The sequence below is a fragment of the Pundamilia nyererei genome, unplaced genomic scaffold (assembly GCF_000239375.1).
Source record: "Pundamilia nyererei isolate P.nyererei 1_Seehausen unplaced genomic scaffold, PunNye1.0 scaffold00152, whole genome shotgun sequence".
Lineage (NCBI taxonomy): Eukaryota > Metazoa > Chordata > Actinopteri > Cichliformes > Cichlidae > Pundamilia > Pundamilia nyererei.
The window spans coordinates 86,058-96,230 of record NW_005187553.1 but is presented as its reverse complement, the minus strand read 5'-3'; the positions used below and the strand labels follow the sequence as shown (position 1 = coordinate 96,230).

At 38.1% G+C, this 10,173-nt stretch overlaps 1 protein-coding gene across 1 annotated transcript; it reads left to right on the top strand.

The window, feature by feature from the left end:
* Nucleotides 1-1,482: 1,482 nt before the first annotated feature.
* slc35f2l (info solute carrier family 35 member F2, like) lies at nucleotides 1,483-8,885 on the top strand. Its single transcript, XM_005745045.1, has 8 exons — nucleotides 1,483-1,547; nucleotides 3,098-3,273; nucleotides 3,762-3,889; nucleotides 4,416-4,575; nucleotides 5,589-5,745; nucleotides 5,829-5,881; nucleotides 6,681-6,835; nucleotides 8,637-8,885. The coding sequence occupies exons 1-8, from the start codon at nucleotides 1,483-1,485 to the stop codon at nucleotides 8,883-8,885; spliced, it is 1,143 nt and encodes a 380-aa protein (XP_005745102.1).
* The last annotated feature ends 1,288 nt before the right edge of the window (nucleotides 8,886-10,173 follow it).

The following is a 10,173-nucleotide window of genomic DNA, read 5'->3' as shown; positions in this document are numbered from 1 at the left end:
AAGTGCAACAATAAAATTGTGTAATAACATGGACTTATAATAACAACAACAACAACAACAACAACAACAACAATAATAATAATGTTGACTCATCTCTTTTGTGGTTGCTGTATAACTTTTTGGAAAGACTTTGAAAAGGATTAGGATTATTATTTTAGGGTGACATTGTATTAATAACCTTTTATTGAAATAGTTTAGAGGTGGTAAATATTTATATGCTATACTGTCTTATGCTGAATATTGGAGAATGCTTTTTATATCTCATTTTAAATCTTGTTCCAAACTGACATTGAGTTTTATTCTTAATCTGAAATTTAATTGTTATGTATTGTTTATATGATGGTATGTTGTACATGTGTTGTATGATATAGTTTCTTTTTTTATTTGCTGTTGTTTGGGATGGTGGGGATGAATGTTCACTCACAAATAGTCTTTCAGCCCTGTTGAGATTCTTTTGCTTTTCCTGCAGCTGACGGGTGGAGAGGTTTAAAGTAAATATTATTTATTGCAGTGATTTCTGTATCTGAACAAAGAAACAATTTCTAGTGCTTTACTGGATGATCTGGATTCATATGCAAACCATTTTTTTACTATGAGATCAGCTTTCATTACAAACATTCACATGCTCACAGTTTTCAATCATTTTTGTGTAAAAAGGGAGTTTTGGCATCACATTTACAACAGATCTTTATGCCACACTTGGCCGGTTTAGCAGGGATGTGTTGCTGAAACTGCACCTGCCCTTGAAAGCTACCAACTGTTCATCCACACAGAAATCTGTTCAATGGAGAGAGTATTTGGGTAAAAAGGCTACAGACTATCCAAATATCCCTGAAGGCTTGTTTTGCCATGGGCTATCTGCCTGTTCTGGATTGCAGGTGTTAAACCTGCACATGCACTTCCGGATATCTCTGTCAAATTTTACAAATAAAATATTCATGTTATGTTCCCAAACCTTATTTGACTGAAAAGTGCCCCAAGACTTTTAACCATAGAGGTTAAGATGTCCTGGTTTATATATATATTTTTAAATGTGTTTAATAATTTCAGTTTTATACGTTTTTAAAATTCTATCTTAATATTAAAAGCAGTAAATCACAATTGTCTAAAGTGGGGAAATATTAACTTAGATTTAAGTAACAATCTATGTCATGATTAAACTATATTCTTCACCATGGACATTTGCATACAAAAAACAAGGATAAAGGACTTTTTCATCTCATCAGTGGTGAAAAGAATCCCAGTGATGACTTTAAAAATATATATCCTTCATCATCGGTTCTTATCTTTTAGTCTTTGGCGCACACACACAAACAGATAAGTGAAGTAGTAATCTTTGCCCTCTGAGGCTGTTAATCATTCAGCTCTGATACCGTGAAGGTGGAAGAGCTAAAAGCTTAAAGAGAGGACTCACTCCTCCATCACTGGTGAGACGACACGGTTGCTAAACGGTCCGAGGATTCGTCCAGAAACGCCAGCGAAATGAACGAAAGGAGCAGAATCCTGCTGTGGATCCGAGAATTCAACCCCAAACAGGTTTTCACCTGGTGAGTGAACAGAGGAGGCGAGAGGGGGAGACCAGCAGTCTGATTCAAAGTGGTTCAGTTACTTGTGTTTTATTTAGACTTTCAAGTGAATCAAAAGTTGGGTTTTTTTAAATGAAAAAGCTGCTGAATGACACGGAGGCCGAGTAAACATTTTTCTAGCAGTTTTTTGAGGGGCCATTTAAGATCATATTATCTAGAAACTAAGTCCTTCAGGTGTGCAGCTCGGTTTACATAGACTGATGGATGCTTGTAGTCCCTAAACATATGCAGATCTCACAGCTTCTGATATTTTATTTACAGCGTCTCACATATAAATTTCACATGAAATTAATTAAAACATTCCAAATCAGGTGAATGTTTTCACAGATATCGCTGCAGTCAAGCTTTGAACAGACAACTTTATGGTTTGCCTTCATGTAGGAGACATCTGTAAATATTAGCTGTGAACAACAGCCTCACCAAAGGGCCAATGCTTGAACAATTTTCAAAAGGGCAAAATAAACCAAAGTCCAACATTTTTTTCAAACTAAATGCAAATGACGGATTGAGGCTGAAAGATAAAAAGAAGTTATTCTTTAGCTCGACTTCATTAGTTATGCACAAGCAGTTTTCAAACCATTGTCTGTGGTTGGGCCACTGCTGTGTACAGCCAGGTCACTGTTGTAAGCCGGTACCCCTCTGCAGGGGGCATAAACCTAAATGCTGAACCTAAATGACAAGTCTTAACTCAACATTTTAAAAACAAACAAACATTTTAAGATCCTGCAGCATTCAGTACAGCAGATTATTTTTTAAATAACATTTCTAAACTTATTTAGTCTTTTACTGTGCGTGTATGTGCCATGTCAGAGTTAACCCAAACCCTAATGTGGCATGGATGGTCTGCAGTAGGAAAACTTAAGAGAGTAGCCATTTTCAATTTATTTATTGATTTTAATTTGTGTTTTTGCTAAAGTTGTGTTTCATTTGCCTCCATATTTGTGGACCTGTGACACCACGGTTGCAGTGGGCTGCAGGCTGGATAATGAAGACTTTTCTAAAAATGTTATTCGCAGCATTTATGAATAATTAAATATCATCTATTTTAAACTTTATTTCCATCTTTACATTTCTACTGTTTTATTTTAAAGAGTCATAGGTTAAATTGTTGACTACAACTAATTTTTTTTTGTACTTACATTTTTTTTGTCAAATACATTTTTAACATCAAATTATAAAACATAAAAAAACTTGCCTTTAAAGGAATAACGTGGCAGTTTACAACAGGAGATATGATTGATACCAAACTCTTATGTGGAACATAAAGTGAGTTGTGTTAGTTATACTGGGAAAACTCCATGTAGAAACATCATCAACCAAACACCTTGTGTAAAGCAAGCTTTACTCACAAACTCTTTAGAAAAGTGAAAAACACTTTGTATATACATGTTGAACAGCATCATCTGCCAGGCAGGGAGGAGGTTTCTCTTAAATCTGCTTACAGTGACTTCAAAAAGCAAAGCTGCCTGTTGTGCCTGTTGTTAAAGATCCGCCGCTCATCTCTCTCTCAGGCAGCTGGCCAAGACGTTGGCTATGGGTCAGGGGCTGGCGGGCCTCATCTGTGGCACAGCTATCACCTCCCAGTTCCTGGCCTCAAACTTTCATGTGAACACGCCCATGCTGCAGAGTTTCTTGAACTACCTCCTGCTGACTGTCACCTACACCACCATGCTGCTCTGCAGAACAGGTGACACCCGTGCTGAACACCTGAGATTAATGCTGAAATTTATGACATGCATAGCAACACTTTATGGCAGTAAAATTAAGTCTTTATATGCCATATTACACATAAATACACAGAACACTTGATCAGTCTTTACTGGGATATTCAGAGGCAGGTTTTTCCAAACTGGGTGTTGTATTGTGATTAACAGAATGTGTAAAGTAATTGTGATGATAGAAATGTTGTTTTGTGTTGCCCTTTGCAAACGGACTAGAAAAGTAAAGCGAGGTGGTTCTCTGACTAAAAATCTAAAATTTTCTTTGTAAATTTGTTGATTTGTTCTTCTAAGTTTAGGACTGTCCTTTTCAGAAATTTGTGAGATTTTGTCTTGGATTTTTTTTGTAAATATGCAAATATATTTTGCTTTGCAGTGAGGCAGAGTGTCCTCAGGCTTGTTGCAGAAACAAACACATCAGTACTGAAGTTCAGGGGTGTTCCCCTTTAAAATGCAGGGGATGGCAATTTTTTACAGATTTTGAAGAGACGATGGTGGAAGTACTTGCTGCTCGGGCTGGTGGACGTGGAAGCAAACTACACTGTGGTTAAAGCGTACCAATACACCACCATCACCAGCATACAGGTGAGTAGACTTTCAAAATTTATTTCAGTGTGTTATGAAAGTGCCAAGATTACTAAGGGTGCCACCACTCCTTCAGTACATAATATGCTCAATTTTATCAATCGATCACTATCAGTTTTTCCTAAAATGGAAACACATGTCAGTAAATTGTAACTCAAAAGTCACAGCTGGATCAGAAGCATTTTGGATGTTCCACATGGTAAATAATACAAATCAAATAATTCCATCAATTTGCTCCAAAAGGCACCACAAAAACTAGAAGTGTGGGGTTTGATCCAAAGAATCGATCGTATCAATACCAGCTGGTATTGGTGTTGGTGTTCAGTTCACTTCAGTATGTAGCCCACTAAACTGTGTTAAATTAATGAGTTGTCTTGAGGTTGAAACTGAAAGGTGTTTTGTCGTTTTAACTAATTATTATGTAAAAGAAAAAATCAGAGTGAATTAGTGGTCATTAAAATTAGTTCAAAACAAATTAATTGATCCATCGCATACGTTATTGCACAGCTATCATTTCTGCCTCCAGCTGCTGGACTGCTTCGTGATCCCGGTCCTGATGGGTCTGAGCTGGTGGATTCTGAAGGCTCGCTACAGGCTGATCCACTCTGTCGCCGTCTGCATCTGTCTGCTCGGAGTGGGGGCCATGGTGGGAGCCGACCTGCTGGCTGGACGAGACCAGGGCTCCAGTAAGGAATTCTCCAACGAGTTTACTCACTAATCAAATCCCTGATGGAAGACTATAAATTGTTTAATAAATCAAGTCCATGCAGGACACCAGTGAAAAAAAAACTTAACTTAGAGAACAGAGACGAATCCTAACACGTGAGTATTGATCTGATATCACTATCAGTGTTGGTATCTATCACTATTTGGATCAATCCACCCACCTCTACAAGACACAGAACAACACCAAGATGGTTACACTGAAAACACTCGAGACTTCATCATAAGCTTTTATTCTGTTTATGGAAAAATACAAGGAACACTTGGAAAGCTGGAAAACTGACTATGATGAGTTCAAAGACAATCTGGCAAATAGAAAGAGCTACACAGGTCATAGGTGGCTAATTGGAAACAGGTGATAATTACAAAAGAAGTAAAACTGAAAACATGGTAAAGAGGCCAGGAAGTGCAAAATTAAACAGGAAGTGACCTTAACCTTTATATGAATCCTAAATTATGACACATGTGATGTTTTGGATTTAAGTGAACGACTAAAGAAAAAATCCTTCACATATCAGGTAATTTTTAGATATAAAGACCTGTGTCAGTTTTATATTTTCAACTCCTGAGACCTTCTATTACAGAAAAAAGTTTAGATACTGTCGTGAAGGTGCGTTTTTCATCCAAACCACAGTGTTTTCCAACATGTAACACAAACCAAGTAGTGTAAGTGCCTAAACCTAACCAGGTAATAGACAAAAAAGTATAAACCAAATACATGTTTTACACTTAGCGATGGAAAAAATCAATGCAAAACATATAAGAAATAAAAAAAACTTTCTCTATGGTTATAAAACCAACAATACATCCCATTGCTACCACTTTTCCAAACTTTTGCTGACTTTTTGGTCTCTAATCTGGGATAAAAGCGTTTTCCAGCCTGTGCATGACATACAGGGAAACCAACACTGTGGCAACATTAGCGTTCGTCTGATGATGTTGAACCTTAGCGATGATCTTGTTGTTCTCTCCTCAGCTTCAAACATCTTGTTGGGTGATGGTCTGGTGCTCCTCAGTGCTTCGCTGTATGCGGTGTCTAACGTGTGTCAGGAGTACACCGTGAAGAACCTGAGCAGGGTGGAGTTCCTGGGCATGGTCGGCCTTTTTGGCACAATCATCAGCACCATACAGATGTAAGTGTGTGCGACTGGCATCAGTTTTAGGACTCAGTGGACTTTGTGGTTTATCTGATGTTTCTGTTTTTATTTTTACTCAGGGTGATCCTGGAGCATAATGAAATTCCTGCCATCCAGTGGAGCTGGGAAGTTGGTGAGTACTGATCTGACTCAGGAACATTTTGAAGACAAAACAGGACTGCCGAAGCCTCCAGATGGTTACGCATGTTAACACATTATGAAACTATAAATATTTAAAGGCGCTATGGTACAGTCAACACAAATACTCCTAAGTGTATACTCTTTGGGACCTGAATAAACACAATATGTGTCAGAATAACTAATGCTTTAAACTATGAGAACATAAGGTTATGCACACTGAGATTTTCACAGTGAAAAAAATAACAAACTTTATTAATAAAAGCCAGAAGAAAAGAACAAAGCTGGTAGGAAAACCAATGTGTCACAACCAACTAATGCGACAAAACTAACTTAAAAAAATAATTCAAAACATAAAAGCACAAGAAAGGAGACACAAGGTCAATAATTCTTCAAGGAGGGCAAAAATTAACAAAAAAAGAGAAGAAATGAGAAGAAAATGAAATTACAGGCAACTAAAATCTTATGTTTACAGCAGGGACCATGACAAAGGGGCAGAAATAATCTAACCCAAATTCACAGAAACACAGTTCTCGTCTCGTTTGTCACATTTTCTCAGTGAAAGTTTGAAAAAACATTTTCTAAAAATCACAAAGCCACAGCATCACCACTCATATTCCTTATTTCAGTAACTTATCTTTGAGTGTATAAAGATGACTAATTTTGAGGTTTTATTAGACACTTTTGATCACCATGTTGGAGAAGTCGACCTGAGAAATAAAGAGATTTTTTCTTTCATGTTTGCGTTTTCTTTAATACTTAAATGAACTAACAGTGGTCATGTCTCTTCTCAGGACTGCTGTTCGCTGCCTATGCACTGTGTATGTATGCTCTGTACAGCTTCATGCCTATAGTGATAAAGCTAAGCAGCGCCACCTCCGTCAACCTCTCCCTGCTCACCGCTGACCTCTTCGGCCTCTTCTGTGGGATCTTCCTCTTCCACTACAACGTGAGTGCAGACTCGGTTATTCTTACTTTATATATCTGACAGTCCTTTCCTTCAAACCGCCTCAAGAGGAAACTTGACCTGCACTTTAACACCCTCCCCACTGTTGGACTGTAAAAAACAATTTTAATCTTAGTAAAAAGCATCACATCGTCTGTCAATGTGTTGATCCTACAAGGTCATGACTACAGGATCTATCCAGTGTATTCCAGTATGTGATTCCTTCTCATTAGAGGGAACAATTTCACAATTTATGTTATTGGAAAAAGCCCACCATCAGCAGGAGCTGAAGTTTTATCAGTTTAATCAGTCTTCAAGTCTTCCCTCTGAACATCCAGCACCAGCATCATGCAACAGGAGGACTGATTATGATCTTTACCTTTACCCTAAGTTATGCATTTTTCCTACCATGGAAGACAGGCTCTGACAAGACTTAACTGCACATGACGTGGATACTTTCTTTGTCAGCAGCACAGACACTGAGAAAACACAATGAACGGTAATCAGTCAACTCTGGGTAAGGTATGTAGGTGTATGAACAGAGGCTTAGAACATTCAAATGAGAAAACACAAGATTTTCTGTAGTTTCTGGATTGAACAACATGTTTCACTGAAATGGTACGCAACCAACAGGGGCTAAAAAATAAAGCCAAAACAAAGTGAAACGACTGTAGTTCCTCTCACAGCCATTTAAGGCTCACTGAAACATCAAGTTGTTACTTTGTTGCTAGTTTGCCACGTTCTCTTTTGAGATGATGCTTGAATTGTGCTTCTGCAGTGAATCCAATTAGGAGTCTAGAGCACTGTACACGCAAGTGGTCAGTGCCATTTCCAGCATTCATACCTGTGCAGGCTGCATTGACAGTGGTGTGAAGTTACACACCTGGGGATGTGCACGTCCTCAAAATTGCTAATAACACACAGGCAATAGGAATACTGAACACACATTAGATTTTTAATCTTTAGAGTGTGAAACTTTGAATAGATACAAAAATGATTTATTTGTCTTTTAACAGAGCTTTAATGTGTTTTCTAGTCAGGGTCAGATGAGAATCTTTAATGTCAGTTAATGACAGGACTTATTTCCAGCACACACATATATAAACACTGATAGTGTCTCTTCCCACCCCGTCTTTGGGTCATAATGACCTGCTGAGTGTTATGCACGCTCAGAAGAGTTAATGAATAATAATGATAAAAGTTAAAATGTAACTCTGTGCTGTGTGTTCTCATGCAGAGCTCCATGCATGTATGCAGTTTGTGCATGTGTTGAATATGAATCTGTCTCTTTTGACCTGCCAGTGAATTTAAATGAGTCAGTTCCAGATGAGAGGTGGCACAGTATTCTCCTAATAAAACACTCACATTTTCTCATTAATAAGCATAATTACATTCTTTGTGTCAACATCTAAACTCCCATATTGTTTTTTCTTTAATTTCACCTTTATTTATACAGGTGAGACTTAAAGTCTCATTTACCAAAAAGACCTGTTCTTATTATTTACCATGAAGTTAAATCCTGCAATTAAACGTTAAACAGAGAAACTCATAAATGTGAACACAGATGTCAGACTTTACACGGACATCATATTGCACATTCAGGATCAGAAATCCAAGTCAAATAAAAAGTTGTTTCGGATCCAGACTCGCCCCCTGCTGGTCATTGGAAAGAATACTGTGTGCAGTTGGGCCAAACCCCAGCTCAGGTAAAATGTCATTCATAACTTGAACCCAATGAACTGGTTTTCCTTCTGCACTCTTTTTTTTAATGCAATTTGAACATTCACTTTCTGCTCCTGCTCAGTTCTCCGGCCTCTACATTGTTTCGCTGGTGGTCATCCTCATTGGCTTTGTCGCCTTCAACGCTGTTCCGACTCCCACCGCTGCCACAGACTCCAGCCCCTCGTCTTCACCTGCTGCTACCTGCGAGGAAGGCTGCTCTGAAAACCCTGTGGATGCTCAAGAGCTGCAGCCGACTGAGGACAGGAGGAAGAGGAGCACTTCAGGGCCAGAGCAGAGCTACAGCAGCACAGAGCTCGGCACTAGAATGTGATCAGCTGGTTTACAGTCTCCAAACATGTCGTATATGTATTTTTAACCAGTTATTTATTGAGTTTTGCTTCTTATATAACACATATGGTACATGTACAAACGCACAATACAGAAGTTCATGTAAAAAAAGATAAATAAAAGTGCAAATGCAAAAGAAAAGAGTGATTTAAATTTCAGCATTTACCTCTTTAAACACATTGTGTTTCACTGAGCCATACTGAAGGCTGTCTCAAATCCTAACATGTATCGTGAAGCTGCAGGAGGAGTGATAATCAGAGGTGCACAGGTGAGTCTTTCCTGATAATGTCTTCTTCTTTTTTTTATAAAAGAGGCCCTGCACACAGGGAGTGCTTTTTATCTGTTATGATGATGTTTCAGTTAAGATTATTACATTTTCTACCCTCCACAATTTCTGTGTGTGTAATTCAAGAAAATGTGTGATATCCTTAAATTAAAAGGGTTCCTAAATATGACACATTGCAGTGTCACACCTGAGATCGTAAACCCGTTAACAAAACTATGATGCAGTGTATCAAATGTCAAATTTTACTGACATCGGTTTAAGAAAGGACACCTTTGGATGGATGTTTCCCCTCGCCTCCTCCTCCTCATCTCTGGTGGGAGGGACTAATACAAAATCAGAGGAGGCAAGGAGAGGAGTCAAGGATTCAAGGGGATGAGCTTGATGCTGTAAATTAGTATAAATATGCTGTGCTCGCTTTGGACCCGACTTTAACATCTAAACATGATTCTAAAAAGTTATCCGGCTTGTAAAATTTAACCTTCAGAGTTTCAAGCAAATCAGACTGTTCCAGACCATCAATGCAGAGAGGATGTGTCTACAGTTCAAGACTTTTATCATATATTGAGTATTGTTTCACTATGTGGTTATAAATAGTTGAAATTACAAAAAAAACTTAAACTTTTTGATAAAAACTCATCGCTATTTTATCCCTGAAAAATTCTGGAAAAACATGTTTCTGAGTTTTCATAATTTAAAAAAAAATAAGTATGCCTGTTTTATTTATAAGGATCTACATAGACTTGCTCCACATCCTTTATAGGAATTTATTAATCAAAAGTCAGATTGTGAAGTTGCACAAGGGCCACCGCTAGAGGGGAGTGTGGGGCAGTCTGTAGGTGCACAACATTTAGTCAATACAGGAGCTAAATGTTGGAATGGCTTACCGAAGGCAACAAAGGAGCGTTCCACATACACAGAATTTGAGGCACATATTAAAGTGATGGTGAACCAGGTCTGTGCTCACTGGGTTCAGATGTGCAGGTCT

Bases quoted from the DNA above. Each gene is read 5' to 3' on its own strand.
- slc35f2l (XM_005745045.1), top strand. From the start codon at position 1,483: ATGAACGAAAGGAGCAGAATCCTGCTGTGGATCCGAGAATTCAACCCC. The intron at 1,548-3,097 runs GTGAGTGAACAG...TCTCTCTCTCAG, and splicing joins CCCAAACAGGTTTTCACCTG to GCAGCTGGCCAAGACGTTGG. The intron at 5,882-6,680 runs GTGAGTACTGAT...GTCTCTTCTCAG, and splicing joins CCAGTGGAGCTGGGAAGTTG to GACTGCTGTTCGCTGCCTAT.